Source organism: Balaenoptera borealis (genome assembly GCF_965194805.1).
Source record: "Balaenoptera borealis genome assembly, chromosome: 15".
Lineage (NCBI taxonomy): Eukaryota > Metazoa > Chordata > Mammalia > Artiodactyla > Balaenopteridae > Balaenoptera > Balaenoptera borealis.
In genome coordinates, this window is record NC_138871.1 from 8414147 (window position 1) to 8433546 (window position 19400).

At 37.6% G+C, this 19400-nt stretch overlaps 1 protein-coding gene across 1 annotated transcript in view; it reads right to left on the reverse strand.

The window, feature by feature from the left end:
- The window catches only part of VWA3B (von Willebrand factor A domain containing 3B), a 211000-nt gene that overhangs the window by 65999 nt on the left and 125601 nt on the right, over positions 1-19400 (reverse strand). Inside the window, 5 exon segments of the mRNA XM_082356117.1 lie at positions 3180-3336; positions 3416-3503; positions 4921-5037; positions 11118-11260; positions 14153-14280. Of these exon segments, the coding sequence (XP_082212243.1) occupies positions 3180-3336; positions 3416-3503; positions 4921-5037; positions 11118-11260; positions 14153-14280 (633 nt within the window).

A 19400-nucleotide genomic window follows, 5' to 3' on the forward strand; every position in this document is an offset into this window, starting at 1 on the left:
ACACAATGTAAATGTCCATTAACAATGGGGAAGAAATTTGCAACTAACAAAAATGAGATATACCCATATCTACACACATAGAAAAGTCTCTAAGATATATTTTTTTGAAAGATAAAATAGCAAATCCATATGGTATTACCTTATTAAAATTGTTTTGTATATTAAAATTGTTATGTGTATGTGTAAAAATATATATAATGTATTCATATATATGTGTGTGTGTGTGTGTGTGTGTGTCTTGAAAAGGATCAGCAGGATATTCACCAAATTATTCAGTGTTTCCTTCATAAATGAGGTTGGTGGAGAGAGAGAAGCTTTTACATTTTCCTCTAAAGACTTCTAAATGGTCATTCTATACAAGAATGTACTCATATATTACTCATCAAATAAAAATAAACCAATAAATTAATTAAAAATCAAGTGTCCTTTGCATTTAAACTATTTTATCTCTTGTTTTAGGTCTGTTTTTCTTAACTTTTTTTTTCTCAGCATATCATTAATGTATGTTCAGAGTTGAAAGAACTACAACAAAAACTAAAAATTATATAAGCAAACCCCCAAATCTCCAATAATCTCACCCCTCAGATAAACACTAGTAACATTTTGGTAAAAGAGAAAAGGGAGAGAGAAAGAGTGCTATGCCTACATCATACACATATGTAACTAAATTAATGTACTATCTATGCAGTTTTGTACCCTGATTTTTTCATTTAGCATTGTATTGAGAGCTTTTCCCCATGTCATTACTTATTCTTCAGAAACATGATATTTAATGAATGTATGACATTCAATCATATGGGTGTACTTATTGGACATTTAGGTCGTTTTCAGTTTTCTCATTGTTAGATACAAGACAGCAATAATTATTCTCTGAATATATTCTTCAGTATTTCTGATTATTTCCTTCTGTAGCTTATGGAATATCTACATATGGATTTGCTGTAGGAAAAGTTGTTAAGCCCTTAACACCTCTGAACATACTGCCAAGGTTATACCAACTTATACTCCCCCCAGCAGGATGTAAAAGTTCTAATTTCATCCTGTTTTCACCATCACTGTTTATTAGTATTTTTTAACCTTACAAATTTGATGATGGGGGGGAGTTGTCTAATTTTTTTTTAATTTGCATTTTTTCAAAAATGAATATATTTGGTTACCAGCAAGAAATATTTTTGTATGTGGTTTTTGACTTTTTATTTTATTTTTAAACTATTCCCCCTAGATTTTCCACTGGGATATTTATCATTTTCTTATTCCTTTATGGTATGGGTGCATGTGCATGTTTGTGTGTATACTGAACCCTAATTTATACACACACACACACCACATGCACGTGCTAACTTACATGGATACACACATGCAAACACATATTTAAGATATTACTCCTGTAACTCTTTGTTGTATATGTTAAAAATATTTTTGAGATTTGCCTTCATTTTATTTATATGTTTTTAACGCAAAATAACATTTTTATGCATTCAATCTATAAATCTTTCCTTTGATTTTATGTGCTGCTTTCCTACCTTCTCATATTTGTTTTTTGAGAATTTACTTTTCAATGTATCTCAGGTTGTTGGGAGGCTTAGAAGGAGACATGATAAGTACCAGAAAATTCTATTTCCAGGGATAGTTCACCAAATATATTTTCTTTCAAACAATACTCAAGAATATTAATAAAATAAGTGCACAGAATATGAGAAGCTATCACCAAACTTCCTAGAAGGAATAAATCAGCATTCAGTTTCTCTCTCTTGCTTTTGGAAGAAGTCAAATTCAAAAGATAAGTTGGTATCTGACTAATCAGGTTAGAGTTCACTGAAGGTGGAAATAGAATCTTCCAGTCACAAGGTCACAGCCAGGGATAGGACCGCTCACCTTGAGGCAAAGTCATCAGGAACCCAGCCTAACGGGTCATATACCCAACCTCCAGAGCAAGAACTGTTGGTCATGTCAAACCAGGATGCATATCAAACTCCATGGGTATAATCACTTAAATGTGACTAACAGAAAAAGTCCACCAATTCATCTGCTTCTTCCAAATACATCAAATTTCAGCTATTGCAAGACCAGTTAGATAAAGCCTTTTTTTAAAAAAAATTTTCCTGCCTTTGCTTTTTCTCAACTTTTTACTATGGAAACTTCCAAATACGTAAAAAAGCAGAGAGAACGGTAGAATTACCCTCCCCCCACTCAATATTCTTATTATCCAAATTTAACAATTATCAGCTCATGGCTAATCTTGCTTTATCTACTCCTCCCTTCCCCCAACTACTCCCACCATCCAGATTATTTGGAAGCAAATCCCAAATTTCCTACATACCCTCTGTAAAATTTCAGCATGAGATAAGGTCTTTTAAGGATATTATTTCAATTTAGTGACTGTAAAGCTTGATACATTCCTATTTAAGTCACTAGTTGCTGCTATATTTGCCGGGAAGCACCAGGGTTCAATCTTCCTATTCTTGTTTCTCTTGTGTTCCTCATCTCTGTGCAATCTGGCTGCTCCACTGGATCCGTTCTTCATAGGGCAAGGACTTTCCAGTTGCCCAATTCAAGGCAAACTTTACAGTGCTTGGCTTTCCTCCACAGTTAACCCCAACTTGCGCCCTCCTACCGGAAGCTCTTTTTCTCCTTCCAGGACATGACTCTCACTTTCTCATGGCTCTTGTGCTCTGGCTCACTCCCGATCCTCTCTCTCAATCTCTCTCTTTTTCTGCATCTCTGTCTCTGTGTCTCTCTCCCTCCCTCTTTCTGACTTTTTCCTTTGGAGACTTTTATGATGGAAAAGATGCCACTGTATTTAGGAAGAGAAGGTAAGCAAAGGATGGACATAATCTCTCACAAGCTCTCCCTGTCCTTTGATACAGACTGATATTCACTTGTGACTCATGACTCTGACCTAGAGGCTTTTCAGACATTTCTGCAGCTCCACAATGTCACCCATCAGCAACGAGCCATGAACTGCCAACCCAACAAAGAAGAAATTGTTCTTCTCAGCTTAGAAGCAAAAATGCTTAAGAGCTTCTCTCTCTCCTTTTTACTGCCTTTGCAAATAATTTTTTCCCAATGGCTGAAATACATTTCTGTTACAACTGTACAAGACATCAAGTGGACTACTCTTTATTTAGGCAGGAAATGAAAACTACATCAAGCAGGGACATATAGAAAATCAGTTTTACCTCATCAAAGACCTTGGAAACGACATGCTTGTCCAGAATGGGGACATAGGTGGGGCTGTGAGGGACGGCGGCCATGGACAAAGCATCCATGATGGTGAGCTTCTTGGCCGCCAAGCCATGGATCTTGAGCCAGTTTGCTGAAGACATTCCTGCAGAACTAAGAACACGAGACTGTGACGTTTTAAAACTTATATCAAACAAAAACACAACAAAACTGTCCCAGTAAAATTACTCACTCTTGGTCATAAACTTGGTTTCCTTCTCGAGTCAATCTTTCTAATGACTTGTCATCTGGAAACTCGTTTGTCAGCAGGATGCCCATTTCTGTGGAAAGGGAAATGGCAGCTGTATAATTTCCTCATATATGGGGTTTATATCAAAATGCAAAAGGATCACACTTATCTCTGAGTTCAGTTGTGAGTGAGGGCTAATTAATGGACTGTATTTCCCAGAACTGATCTGTCAGAGGGGGTTCTAGGCAAGATTCATTTGCAATGGACACTAAAGACCAATGCAAGAGTGAACAGGGTACTCTCACTGCTTTGCTAATCTATCTCACCCCATAGCCATTGAGATCTCTCTCCATAAAAGGATGAGACAAACTCATTCTCCAGAAAACATGTTTTTAAAATGTCAAGTAAGAATACCATGAACCAATAGTTGTTCAATGTGGCCCTCATTAGACTCCCCCCAAATTACACAGGAGAGCCTTGTTCAACATTTCAGGTTTTGAGAGTTTATTCTGTAATTCCTCAGCTCTGTGCAGAAAACCAACATCCCTACTAGGTCCTGTTTAGTTATAAGTTCACATTTTCAAATTATTGAAAATGTTATTTGGAGTTTTTAATGTATATCCTTATAGAAGCTTGGATTCATAAATCAAAAGGTATATGAGCTAGTTGAATCAGCAGCATGTAGAAGGAAGGGATGTTTGGGAGTGAGCTAGTTAAATGCCTAAGAAATCATATCCCAATCATCATGGGATAGGCCCCTTAAAGGACTGTGCATGTAGCAGATTCCGGAAATAGGGCAGGTTAACTGAAACAGAGGAAAAGGCATCACACGGATCAGCACTGAAGAACACAGGGTTTGATTAAGCTATGGCTCAGTAACAACAGGTGTAAATTTGTCCCTCAGGTGCTTCCTACTACTTAGGAGCTTGTGTGGATGTGTGTGTTTAGCTGGGGGTTTATTACTTATCACCTCTTTGAAAGATAGGGAAAAGTGCTACAGGAATTAAACTTTTAGGAAATTTACTCTTAAAATTTACTATTTTAAGAATAATGATATTATCACTAGTCATAATAATTGAATGGAAAAGTCTCGTTTTCCTCACATTTAGCCCCCAAAAGGCTGACAATATGGGTCAGAGAGGGGCTTGTCGGATGGCGCCACCTGTGAATGAGGGGAAGAAAATAAACCAACTATGAAGTATTAGGTTTTCAAATTCAAACCACGGAGTGAGAGCAAGCATCACCACTAGTGCCGCGGTTACACGAGCCACGGGTGTATTAAACACCCAGGCACCATATACGCAAGTCTGACCCTAAGAAAATCCAGTTCACTAAAGCAAGCCGACCTGATTTACAAGGGAGTCCTTTGAAGAGGAAGCTATCTGGACTCACTGAAAAATGATTTGTTTCCCCCCCAAAGTACCTCTACCCAGCTCTTTCAGGAGCAGACACACTGGGGAGGGGAGACCACCCTGGGCTTCCTGACATAGAGACCCTTGCTGGCTTGCCTCTGTCGCTTGGAGTGTTCCAGCTGCTGGAATTGGAAAGGCCGTCCTTCCTCTCACTGCAAGCTGAGCTCCTGAGGGTGGAGAGCTGGCTCCTGAGCAGGCTGGTTTTGGTTGGTTCTGTGGGTACCACAGGGAGAAGGGTTAAAGGAATGTGGGCTGGAAGGAGGTATTTCATGAGATGCAACTACATTCTTGGATCCTTTAAAAAGAAAGAAAGTTCAGTCTCCCAACCCTCAGGGGGACAGTACTGCCACCAAGTAAATGCTGCGGTAATGGCTTGTTCCACTGATCTGAGTTCAAACTCTGCCCCTCTTGGAGAGAAATCTGCTTCCGAGCTCATTCAGGTTGTTGGCAGAATTCATTTCCTTGCAGTTGCAGGACTGAGGTCCCATTTCCTTGCTGGCTGTCAGCTGGGGGCCTGTCTCAGCTCCTTAAGCACCCCCATTCCTACTCATGGGCCCCCTCTATCTTCAAGCCAACAATGGCACACCGATGTCCCTCATGCCCCAAATCTCTCTGACTTCCTCTTCTGCCACCAGCTGGTAAAAGACCCTGCTTTCAGGGGCTCACACGAGTACACTGGGCTCTCCTAGAGAACCTGGCCGAGGTCACATAACACTCTTATCACTCCCAGAATCATGGGAGTGATGCCCCATCACATTCACAGCTTGCAGCGTTTAGAGCGGGACATCTCTGTAGTTCATTTTAGAAACTCTGCTGACCACAGTTGCTGTCTAAGCCTTTATGTATATTATTTTCTACCCTCTGTTGGGTCCTTTCAACTAGGAAGTAGACACTTATCAAATTCTGATACTGAATCTGTGTGCTTTAGAGGATAATAAGTTTGTACCAAGACATGCTGATTACTTTTCCCATATGGTCACAGAAACCACACTAATTGTAAATGTGTTCTGTACTTCACGACCTGGATGCCTTCTGTAGTACCAAGGCTTTATGTAGTATTCATAAATGAAATGCGCCTTATTTTCGACAAGAAGGGACTCACCTTCTCTTACAGGAAATTAGACAATTAGAGTGAAAATTAGCTAATAATCTGCATTGTCTATCTTTTGCACAGAAAGATAACACCAGTGGTCTCCATGCATGGAGTTAGGAGTGTGCTATGTGTCATTTGTTTTTCTAGGCAACAAACAGGGTGATTCCTGTTTTGTTGCCTCTGTAACAAGGAATTAAGAAGGATAAATTTTCTCAGGAGCTACGTCTGTGAGCAAAAGAGATGAATGATCCACATAGGAGAGTTGAACTCCTGCCCCTGACTACACCGGCAGGCCACCTTGATCAAAATCGCTGGGCAAAAACAACAGGTGTGTGTCCAAATGAAAATGAAATTTAGCTCCCAAAGTCCCCAAACATAACAACTGTACTATTCCCAAACTTTGCAAATAATGAGTAAAAGTATATTGATCTGGCAGCGGATTCAAGGATTTAACTACTCCCCCAGCTCTGTACAGTCAGTCACCACATTTCATCACTCTTCTAAATTAAAAATTGAAACAGAATAAAAACTCAGCACAGGGATGCCTACCAATAGCAACAATCCCAAATCTAAGTGAAATGGTACAAATGACAAAAGGCCATTAAAATGTTCAGGATGAGTGGCAAGTAGCATTTCTAGCAAAAGTCACGTTTACTGGAATGGGCAGGCAGGACTGGCAAAAGGGATGCTACTGCACAAGTGGCCCAGTATGGGAATCCTCTTTGTCCCCATGGGCTTAAGGCAGAGACACCAGGGCAAATGGACAGATCATGCAAGAGGGACCAAGCTTCAGCGAATGCCTCTTGGTCCCTATAGGGTTGAGGCTCTCTTCTCCTGCCCAGAGACATGGGGACACGCAAAAGACAGTGTGTGTGTGGCAGGGGAAGCCACCACAACCTTCCTCCACTGAGAGGCGACTAGCATCCTGGCCTGGGATACTCCTCTGCTCCCTCAGGCAGCACCAGTAGGAGCCCCAGTGACACCAGGAAACCAAGCACCAAGATAACACCACAAAGGCTGTGAAAAATGAAATTACCATTGGAACCACAACCCACAAGAGCAGGCCATGACCTATGAGCTAACTTTAAACAGGACAACTGCTTCCTAAAATAAAAGATTTACACAGCATCCAGGGTCCCTAACAGAATAGACAAAACATTCAGGATACTGTAAAAATATCATCCATCATATCAGGAATCAAGAAAATCACACCTTGATGGAGAAAAAACAATCAAATGACGCCAATACCATGATGAATCAGAAGCTGGAATTATCTGACAAGGATCCCAAAGAAGCTGTCAGAAAGATGCTTCAGCAATTAATTACAATTTCTCTTGAAACAAATAAACAAATAGAAAATCTCAGCTAAGAAATTGAAGCTATAAAAGTTTCCAAGTGGAAATTGTAGAACTAAAAATAAGAGAAATAAAAAAAACTTGTTGGATGAGCTCAATAGTAGAGTGAAAATGGCAGAGGGCAGTATCAGAGAACTCTGGGGACAGAAAAATAGAATTCAGCCAATTTTAACAACAGAGAGAAAATACAATAAGAAAAGATAAACAGAGCCTCAGGGACCTGTAGGATAATAGCAAAATACCCAACATTCATATTATCAGAGTCCCAAGACAGGGAGAAAAGAAGTGGGACTGAGAGACCATTTGAAGAAGTAATAGACAAAAACTTCCCCAATTTGGTGAAAGATACAACATACAAATCAAGAAGCTGTGCAAACCCCAAACAGAGTAAACCCAAGGAAATCCATGCCAAGATGCGTTATAGTTAAACATTGAAAATTCGAGACAAAGAAAAATTTTTTAAAGCAAGCCAGAGAGAAAGGACCCAGTACCTAGAGGGAAGCACCAGTTTGAACAACGGCAAATTTCACATTTAAAAAGTAGGAGGCCTGAGGAAAAGGCACTATGTTTTTCAACTACAGACAGGAAAGAACAATCAACTGCAAATTCTGAATATGGCAAAAATGTCCTTCAGGAAAGAAGAGAAAATAAAAACATTCCTAGACAAAGAAAAAATAAAAAATAATTGTGGCTAGCAGACCTACCTTTAAAGACTGAACACAGGAAGTTCCTCAGACAGACAGGAAATGATAAAAGAAGGAATTTTGGAGAATCAGGAAGGAAGAAAGAACAAAAGAGAGCAAAAATATGGTAAATACAATAGATTATCCTTTCCTCTTGAGATTTATAAATCATATTTGATGATTTAAATAAAAACTGTAGCATCACCTGATACTCAAGACAATGATATTTAAAACTGGGGAAGGCAAAGAAACCTAAATTGAAGTAAGATGTCCACACTCACAAAAAGTGGTAAAATGTTGATACCAGAAGTGTTATAAGTCATATTTATATGCTGTTATAATACCCAGAGAAGCCATTACAAAAACCATACAAAGAGTTACATTCAAAGCACTGCAAATAAACACTAAGGCCAAGTGGAAGATATTCCAGCCATACAAGGCTGCTTCAACATTTGAAGCAATCAGTGTAATCCACCATCATATCAATAGACTAAAGAAGGAAAACCATATGATATATCATTTGACACAGAAAGAGCATTTGACAAAATCCAGTACCAGTTCATGATAAAAACTCTCAGAAAACTGGGAATGAGGGGAACTTCCTCAACTTGATAAAGAATATCTACAATAAACCTACAGCTAAAATCATATTTACTGGTGAAAGATTGAATATCTTTCCCCCTTAAGACCAGGATAAAGGCAAGGATGCCCACACTCATCACCCTTATTAAACATAGTGCTGGAAGTTCTAGCTTCTGCCAACAAGGCAAGAAAAAGAGATAAAGCCAGAAAGACTGGAAAAGAAGATAAAACTGTCCAAATTTGCAGATAACATATTGTATATGTGAAAACAGTAAGGAATTCACACACACACCAAAATTTAAAAAAAACCACCCACAAAACCCAAAAAATTCCTAGCACCATTAAGTGAGTTCTGTAAGGTTGTTCGTTATGGGATCAACACACAAAATCAATCACATGTTGATACACTAACAATGAACATATGGCTACCTATATTAAAAAACCAGTACCATTTGTAATTGTTCCAAATACTAAAATGAAATAATTAGGTATATACTTAACAAAATATGTACAGGATGTGTAAGCTGAAAATTACAAAATGCTGCTTGTAAGACGTCAAAGAAGATTTAAATACATGGTCATGGTCAGGGGTCATGTTCATGGGTCATGCCACATTCAGAGGCTGGATGAATCAACATTGTAGAGATGTCAGCTGTTCCCAAATTGATCTACATAGATTTAATGCAATTCCTATCAAAATCTGAGAGGTTTTTTAGTAAACACAGACAAACATATTCTAAAATTTAAGCAGAAATTTCAGGCCCTAGAATAGCTAAAATAATTTTGCAAAAGAAAAACAAAGTTGGAAGAATCACTGTATCTGATATTAAAGCTTACCATGTAGCTACATTAATGAAGACATTGATCAGTGATCTATGTGGAGAGATATACACATAGATCACTGAAACAGAACATACAATCTAGATTTAACCCACGCAGATATGCCCAGATGATCTTTGGCAAAGGTGCAAAATTAATTCAATGGAGTAAGTATAGCCTTTTCAACAAATGCTGCCGAAGCAACATCTATAGGCCAAACAACAAACAAACATAAAAAACCTTGATCTAAAACACACACCTTATACAAAAATTAACTCAAGTGAATCATGGACTTAAATGTAAAATATAAACCTACAAAATTTGTAGGAAAAAACATAAAAGCTAATCTTCAGGAATTAGAGTTAGGGAAAGAGTTCTTAGATTTGACACCAAAATCATGATCCATAAAGGAAAGACTGATAAATTGGATCTCATCAAAATTAAAAGCTTTTGCTTGGCAAAAGATCCTAATTAGAGGATGAAAAGACAAGCTACAGACTGGGAGAAAACATTTGCAAACGACATATCTGATAAAGACCTAGTATCTAGAATACATGAAGAACTATCAAAATTCACCAATAAAAAACAAACGATCCACGTAGAAAATGGGCAAAGCACATGGGCACAGACATTTCACTGAAAAGGATATATGGAAGAGGATATCTATTTCACTGAAGAGGATATATTGTAAATGAACACAGAAAAAGATGTTCAATATCATTAGGGAAATGCAAGTAAAAACCACCATGAGACGTTACACACCTATCAGAACAGTTCAAATAGAAAATAGTGACAATCAATACCAAGTTCTGGCGAGAATGTGGAGAAACTGAATCACTCATTCTTTGCTGTGATAATATAAAATGGCACAGCCACTCCAGCAAATAGTCTGGCAGTTTCTTATAAAACTAAACATTCAATACTATATGACTCAGCAATGGCACCCTTGGGCTTTATCTTAAAGAAATAAAAAATTATGTTCACATAAAACCTATACAAAAATGTTTATAACTGCTGTATTTGTGATAGCCCCAAACTGGAAACAACCCAGATGTCCTTCAACAGATGAATGGTTAAACCAACTCTGGTACATCCATATCACAGGATACTACTCTGTAATGAAAAGGATTTAACTGTTGATACCTGCCAAAAATCTGGATGAATCCCAAGGAAAATATGTTGAGTGAAAAAAGCCAAAACCCAGAGGTTATGTGCTGTATAATTCCATTTTATATAACATTTTTGAAATGACAACATTTTAGAAATGGAGAACTTAGTGGTTCCCAAGAGTTGGGAAAGGGTGTCAGAGGGAGATGGCTGTGGTTATAAAAGAGCAATGCCAGGGATTCTTGTGGTGATGGAGATGTTCTGTATCTTGACTGTGATGGTGGAAATATGAAACCACGTATGATAAAATCATATAGAACTACACACACACACACATAAATGAACAAATGTAAAACTGGGGCAATCTGAGTAAGATCGTGGATTGTATCAATGTCGATCTCCTGGTTGCAAAATTGTACTATTTTTTCAAGATGTTACCAATGGGGGAAGCTGGGTGAAGAGCAGATATACGGGAGCTCTCTGTATTATTTCTCATAACTGCTTGTGAATGTATAATCACTTCGATAAAAATTTCAATTTAAAAAACACAGGTTTAGGCTTCTTTTAAAATATTATGGGGCTTCAGCTTTATTCTACCTTCTTGCATTGAAGGAAAACTGGTAATGAGAGTCAAACCATTTTGTTCACTGATACCTGCGTGGAGGACTTTCTTTTTCTGAATCTTTTGACTTGACAGGTCCTCTGGTACTTTCAACATTCGTGTTGATTCGACATCAGCGTGAGATTTTGCACATTTTTCTGGGGTTGAAACAATGGAGCAGATTTCTTTTTGATGCCTGTTTTAGATAAAAAGTAGACAAAGAAGATGAAAGAAAAAAAAAGGAGGGGGAAACAAAATTTCCCTCAAGAAGGCAGAGTTAGATCAATACAATCGTGTTGAATGCTGCAAGCTTAAGAAGTGAGCCTCTCCCCTTGCATTTGGTTAAAATAAGAATAGTCATTTATCTCTGCCCCCGCGGAAGAGTGGACAGGAGCCCAGCCCTGGCTCACATCACAGCTCTGTTCCTTCCCAGCTATGTGACTAAGTGCAGTCGCTCAATCCGCTAAATTTCATCACTTCCCTCACCCACGAACTGCAGGAAACATCAGCTGGGCCCTAACAGCATGGAGCTGATGAGAGGATTAACTCGAGAGAGTCTGTTGTAAAGCAGAAAGCATTATAGAAACCCTTTTCTCTAACTAAAGGGTTGAACAGCTAGCTCTTATAAAAGCCAGAGAAGGGAAACCCTTGCCTTGAACCCTCTGCCAGCACCAGATCATGGCAAACCATTCTGTTGAAGATCTGGGGCCAGGAGGGATCCCCAAAAAATTCCTAAATATTTTCCCAGACACACCTTCTCTGACACTCTGAACACAGCAGCCACAGAAGGGAGTTTCCAGAACAACCTCCTGCTCCAACACTGTAAAGCACGCCCTCCTTCCTTCACCTCCCCCTCCAAGCCCATCTCCACGGAGCACCCGCCCAGTGTCCCATGATGCCCCACCACACTGCATCCTGTGACAAGGGCCCAGGCTTACATTCATCTGTGCACCCCAGTTCGCCTGGCGTATGATTTGTACTCAGTAAATGTTTGAAAAAAGAAAGAAGGGAGATGAGATTTGGAGGCTGTAACATTTATTTCACCTGGTAAAAAACTCAAATCTGTTTTCGACCACAGCTAGGTAGGCGAATTAACTTTTCCTAATGATATGTTATAAGGAACTACAGAAGCATAATATCTATAGAATGAGGCACTGCATTTTACTCTTTTCTTTATATTAATTCAGAGCTCTTATTATGTGCCAGGCATGCCCTCATTTAATCCACCCAACAACCCTATGATGACCATTATTCCCCTCTTATAGATGAGGAAATTGAGGCTCAGTGAGGTTAAGTAGCTTGCCCAAAGTTACTAACATGTAATGGTGGGAAGTCTGGATTAAAACATTCCTCTGCATGACTCTAGAACGTGCTCTGTATAGCCCCTAAAATATATATACATATAAAAAATGAAGAATACATCTACTAGCCAATCAATAGCAGATACAGTCAACTGACCAAACCAACTTCCAAGCAATAGCTGGTCATGTTGTCCTGAGATTTTTTAGTTTGATTAAGCAAGGGGAAGAAGACAGGTAAGGTACTAGCTGAAAGTATAGAGAAGATAATTGACACTGATGTGCTGCTCATTTATTTCTTAGTTTATTTGCTTAAATTCTCCAGATTTAGGAGATGTATCTAAGCTTTCCCAAACAAATTAAAAAAAAATAATGCTGTAAAATTTCATTATATAAGAGATGCCTGGTATAACATTTATCTTTTTACTGATTCCATGCTCATGCCCTGCCCCCAGCCCATATTAAATGTTTGCTAAGAGGAAGACAATAAATTTCGAAGAAGGAGAAATCCTGATTAATATGTATTTTCAACTTCTTTCCATTTTGCTATCACTCTTTTAAATAAAAAGACATCCTTCTGATGGGGTATTTATATGAAGCTGTGACACTTGAATGTGTGTACAATGTGAAATCATTTAAATAAGATTTGACACATTTTCTGAGTGTTTGTTAGGGTGGTTTTGATCTTTATTTAAGAACTACTAGTTAGAAACATATTAGAGGGAATTCCCTGGCGGTCCAGTGGTTAGGACTCTGCGCCCTCACTGCCGAGGGCCCAGGTTCAATCCCTGGTTGGGGAACTAAGATCCCACAAGCCATGTGGCACGGCCAAAAAACCCACAAAACCAACCAACCAACCAACCAAACAAACAAAAAACTCCCCAAAATAAACATATTAGAATATAGGATGGGAAAAGACCCGAGGAATCATCTATCCCAAATCCTACCACCACAGCCATCATTTTAAAGATGAGGAAACTGAGACCCATAGCAATGGACAATATGGAGATCCACCAAGGTCACACAGAGTGAAGTCTGGACCTTGGCCTCCTGACCCTGAGTCAGATCTCCTTCATGACACGGCACTCCTGCTCTGCTCCGTCACTGCTTTGGTTGGTGGGGGGTATTGTACACACTGGGTGGAAATGAGACATCCTTAGGGCCCATGCAAGGGTTTCAGAATCTACATATAAGGATGACTATGTGGCCTCTCTAAGCCAATCATTATTATTATTTTTAATATATTTTTTAAATTATTTATTTATTTATTTATTTATTTTTTTGGCTGTGTTGGGTCTTCGTTGCTGTGCCCGGGCTTTCTCTAGTTGTGTGAGCGGGGGCTACTCTTCGTTGCGGTGAGCGGGCTTCTCAACGCGCTGGCTTCTCTTGTTGTGGAGCACGGGCTCTAGGTGCATGGGCTTCAGTAGTTGTGGCACGCGGGCTCAGTAGTTGTGGCTCACGGGCTCTAGAGCGCAGGCTCAGTAGTTGTGGCGCACGGGCTTAGTTACTCCGTGGCATGTGGGATCTTCTCAGGCCAGGACTCAAACCCGTGTCTCCTGCATTGGCAGGCGGATTCTTAACCACTGCGCCACCAGGAAAGTCCGCCAATCATTATTAATTTACTAGATTATGAGTTCCCTTTGCTTAAACAAAAATCCTAACATAATCATACTATGTGATTCTTTAAAAGAAATCTCACAAAGCATTGCAGAAAGAAGTGGCAAAGAGATCCAGCAGAGCATCCTAGAGGACCCCCTGCGATGGGGAAGTGGGAGCTCTGCTGTACTCACTTGTCTCCATCCTTTTCTCCGTTGTACCACCAGTCCATGACCAAGGACTCTGAGTAAAGGTCTTGTACCCTCTCCAGGTCACTGCGTCCCTGCTCCATTTCTTTAATTAAAAGAGTCAGATCTTCATTCTGCCAAAATAAGTTAATGCATTACGAGATTAGAGTTTAGATTTCAAACATTTCTAACAGAAAACGAACTGTATCAGGAAAAGAAGAATCTAAAGAATTTCATGTAGTTCTTATATTATTCCTTTTTTAGACAGCCCAATTGAGGTATAATTCATTTATATTATAATAAACTGAATGTACGTGAAGTGTGCCACTTGAATAGTTTTGACATTCACACCTGTGAAGTCATCACTGCAATGAAGATAATAAACATATCCATTACCCCCGAAAGTCTCCTAGTTTCCCATTGTAAATCCGCCTTTCCTTTGCCTCAAAACCTCTTTTCCCCCAACCAACTACTCATCTCCTTTCTGTCACTATATAATATTAGTTTCAATTTTCTGGAATTTTATTTAAATGGACTCATATAGCATATACCCCTTTTTTGGTCTAGCTTGCTTTACTTTTATAATTATTTTGAGATTCACCCATGATGTAGCATGAATCACTAGTACATTCATTTTTATGGCTGAGTAGTATTCTATTACATACCGAATTCAAAATTTAGTCACCTGTGGATGGACATTTGAGTTTCCAAGTTTGGGCTATTATAAATACTAAAGCTGTGAACATTTGTGCACAAGTCTTTGTATGGACATCTGCTTCCATTTCTCTTGGGTAAATAAATAGGAATGGAATGGTTGGATCATATGGTTGGTGATGTTGAACTTTTAAAGAAACTATCAAACTTTTCCAGAATGGTTGTACTAGTTTACATTCCCTCCAGTAATGAATGAGAGTTCTAGTTCCTCCATATAATTGCAAACACTTGATGAGGTCAGTTGTCTTAATTTTTGCCATTCTAATAGCTGTGTAGTGGTATCTCATCATGGTTAATGTGTATTTACCTAATGACAAATGATGTTAACCATCTTTTCATGATCTTGTTTGCCATGCATATATCTTCTTTGATGAAGTGTCTGCCCAAATCTTTTGCTCATTTTTTGTTTCTTTGAGTTTTGAGAGATCTTTATATGTTCTGGATACTAGTCCTTTATTAGATATACAATTTGAAAACATTTTCTCCCAGTCTACAACTTGTCTTTTCATTATCTTAGCATTGTTTTTTAAAGAGAAGCTTTTAATTTTGATCAAATCAAATTTATCAGTTTGTTCTTACATAGACTATGCTTTTGATATCCTATTAAAATTTTTTTGGGGGCTAACACAGTGTCTCAAAGTGTTTTTTGAGACACTAAAACTATGTTCTAACATATGTTCTCCTCTAGTTGGAAAAAGACCTAGATTTTACATTTGGATCCATGTATCATTTGGATCCATGTATCATATTAATTTTTGAATATGGCATGATGTATGGAGGAAATTGTGTTTATTTTGTCCAATTGTTCCAACACCATTTTTGAGGGGGAAAAAAAACTATATCCTTTTTCCACTGAATTGCCTTTGCATCTTTGTTGAAAATCAGTTGTCTACATATGTGTCAGTCTATTTCTGGTTTTGCTATTCTGTTCTGCTGATCTATATATCTATCTTTACACTAATACCACCCTGTCTTGATAACTATAGCTTTATATGTCTTGAGATCAGGTAGCATTAGTCCTCCAACTTTGATTTTCTTTTTCAAAGTTTCCATGGAATTAGTTTGTCAATTTTTAATTTAAAAAGCCTGCTGAGATTTTGATTGGGATTGTGATGAATCTAAAGATCAATTGAGAGAGAACGCACTTATTAACATTGTGATGTCTTCTGACCCGTAAACAAGATACATCCCTCAGCAATGTTTTGTAGTTTTCAGTATACAGGCCCTTTCACATATTTTGACAAATTTGTCCCTACATGTTTCGTATTTTTGATGCTATTGTAAATGATAATTTTTATTTCAATTTTTATTGTTCTTTGCTAATATGTAGAAACAAAATTCATTTTTGTATGTTGACCTTGTATCCTACAATCTTGCTAAATTCAATGATTAGTTCCAGTAGCATTTTTGTATATTCCATTGGATCTTCTACATACATAACCATGCTGAATGAAAATAAAGACTGTTTTACTTCATTCTTTCCATTCTGGATGGTTTTCCTGTCCTCTGGTTTATTGGGCTAACTAGAATTTCCATTACACTGTTGAATAGGAGTGGTGAAAGCAGACAACCTTGTCATTTTACTGATATGAGGGGGAAACCGTACAATCTTTTACTATTAGAGTATGGTGTTAGCTGTAGGTTTTTCCTAAGTGCCATTTATCAGAATGAGGAAGTCTGTTCTGTTCATATTTTGCTGAGAGCTTTCATTAGAAAAGTGTGTTGGATTTTGTCAAAACTTTTTCTGCATAAATTGAGATGACTGTAAAGTTTTTAATAAAGTATGTTAATTTGGTGAATTGTATATCAATTTTCAAATGTTAAACAAAACTTGCATTTCTGGGATAAACCCAACTTGGTCATTATGCATTCGACTTCTGTATGCATAAGGAATATTAGCCGATAAGTTTCTTGTCTGATTGTATTTGTGAGGGTTTGGTATCAGGTTAATGCTTGCCTCGTATGAAAGTATTCCCTCCTTTCATTTTCCTAGAAGATTTTGTGTAGAACTGATATTATTTTCTCCTTTAAATGTTTGATGTAAATCAGCAGTGAAGCAATCTGGGCCTGGAGGCTTCTATGCATAAAGGTTTTTTAACTACAAATTCAATTTCTTAAATAGATGTAAGGCTGTTCAGGTTATCTATTTCTTCTTGAGAGAGTTTTGGTAATTTGTGTCTATTGAGCAGTTTATCACTAGATGTTGAATTTATTATTATTTTTTGCTTTACCAGTAAATTGTCTTTTTAAAATTAAATAACTGTAGATTTCATGCAGCTGTAATAAATAATACAGAGAGATCCCATGTACTCTTCATCCAGTTTCTCCCAAGGGAATGGCAGACAATCCCAGTGTCTTTTCATCCTGTTAACAGGGCCTTTTGCAAAGCAAAAGGTTTTATTTTTGATGAGGTCCAATTTATCAATCTTTTCTTTTATGGATCATGCTTTCGGTCTTGAGACTAAAAATTCTTTGCCTAGCCCAAGGTCCTTGAGATTTTCTTCCATATTTCTTTCCAGAAGTTTTATAGTTTCATGTTTTACATTTAAGTCCATAATCCATTTTGAGTTAATATTTGCATGAAGGGTGAGGTTTAGGTTGAGGTTCACTATTTTGTCTCTGAATGTCCAATTGCTCCAACCATTTTTTGAAAAGGCTCTCCTTCCCCCATTGAATTGCTTTTGTACCTTTGTCAAAAATCAGTTTGGCATACTGTGTGGGTATACTTCTGGGTTCTATACTCTATTCATTGGTCTAGGTGTTTGTTTCTCCACAAAAGCCATACTGCCTTAATTAATGCAGCTACACTGTAAGCCTTAATACTGCAATTATTTCTCCCACTTTATTCTTCTTTTTCAAGATTTGTAGGGTTTTCTAGGGCCTGTGACTTGCCATATAGATTTTAGAATAAGCTTGACCATGTCTGTAAAAAAATCTTTCTGGGATTTTGACAGGAATTGAATTAAATCTATAAATCAAATAGATCTCTAATATGTTCAGTCATCCAATCCATGAACAAGGTATATGCCTGTCCATTTATTTAGGTGTTCTTTGATTTCTTTCTTCAGCCTTTTGTAATTTTCAGCATAAAAATCCTGTACATATTTTTAAAATATATATCTAAATATTTCATATTCTTTGGAGCAATTGTAAATAATATTGAATATTTAATTTTGACTTCTCAAAATATGACTGAATCTTGTGTGCTGATCTTGTAACCAGTGGCCTTGCTGAACTCACTTAATAGTTCTAGGAGTTTTGTTTTGTTTTTTAGCTCCTTGGGGTTTTATGTGTAGACAATATGTTACGAGCAAATAGGGACAGGTCTATTTCTCCCTTTCCGATCTGTATGCCTTTTGTTAACAAGGCAAGAGATGCCTTGTTGTCATGGGTAGAGCTTCCAGTAGTATGTTAAATATGAGTGGTGAGAGTGGATGCCTTTGCCACTTTCTTGATCTTAGGAGGAAGTTATTCAATCTTTCACTATTAAGTATGATTTTACTCATAGGTATTAAGTTGATGTAAGTTGAGGAAGTTCCCCTCTATTTCTATTTTGCTGAGAGTTTTTTATCATTAAAGGGTGTTGCATTTGGTCAAGGATATTTGTGCACAATAATATGACCATACGATTTCTCTTCTTTAGCCAGTTAATATGCCGGATTACATTGATCGATTTTCTAATGTCAAACCAGCCTTGTATATCTGAATAAAATCCCCCTTGGTCATAATGTATAATTCTTTTATACACTGCTGGATTCAGGTTACTAATATATTACTGACGATTTTTGCATCGTTGTTCATTGGTATGTTGGTCTGTGGATTTTTTTTTTTTTTAAGACTGTCTTCTGGTTTTGGTGTCAAGGCAATACTGGCCTCGTAAAGAGAATGAGGAAGTGATCTCTCCTATTTCTTGAAATAAATTGGTTTAATTATTTTTTAACTGTTTGGTAAAATTCTCCACGGAGCCATCTGAGCCTTGGTATTTCTTTTTCAGAAGTTTTAAAATCATAAATTCAGTTTATTTTATAATTTTAGTGCTATTCACATTGTCCATTTTATCTTGGTTGAATTTTGGTAGTTGGTGGATTTTGTGGAAGCGGTCCATTTTTTTTCTAAGTTGTCAAATTTATGAATGCAATGTTGTTTGTTGTATTCCTTTTATTATCTTTTAATGACTGTGACACCTACTGTGATGTCCCCTATTTCATTCCTGATATTAGTGCTTTGTGTCTGCTCTCTTTGTCTTTGTCAGCCTTCTGAGAGGTTTTATCAAATTCTTGAGAGAATTTTTTTTCAAAGGAACAGCTTTTTGTCTCATTGATTTTCTCTACTGTTTTACTATTTTCAATTTCACTGATTTTTATGCTCTTATCTTCATTGTTTCCTTCCTTCTGATTGCTTTGGGTTTATTTTGCTCTTCTTGTTCTAGTTTCTTGGGGTGAGAATGCAGATTGTTGATTCAGTACGTTTTCTTGTTTCCAACATAAGCATTTAGTGCTATAAATTTCATTCCCAACACTGTTTTAGCTGCGTTCCACAT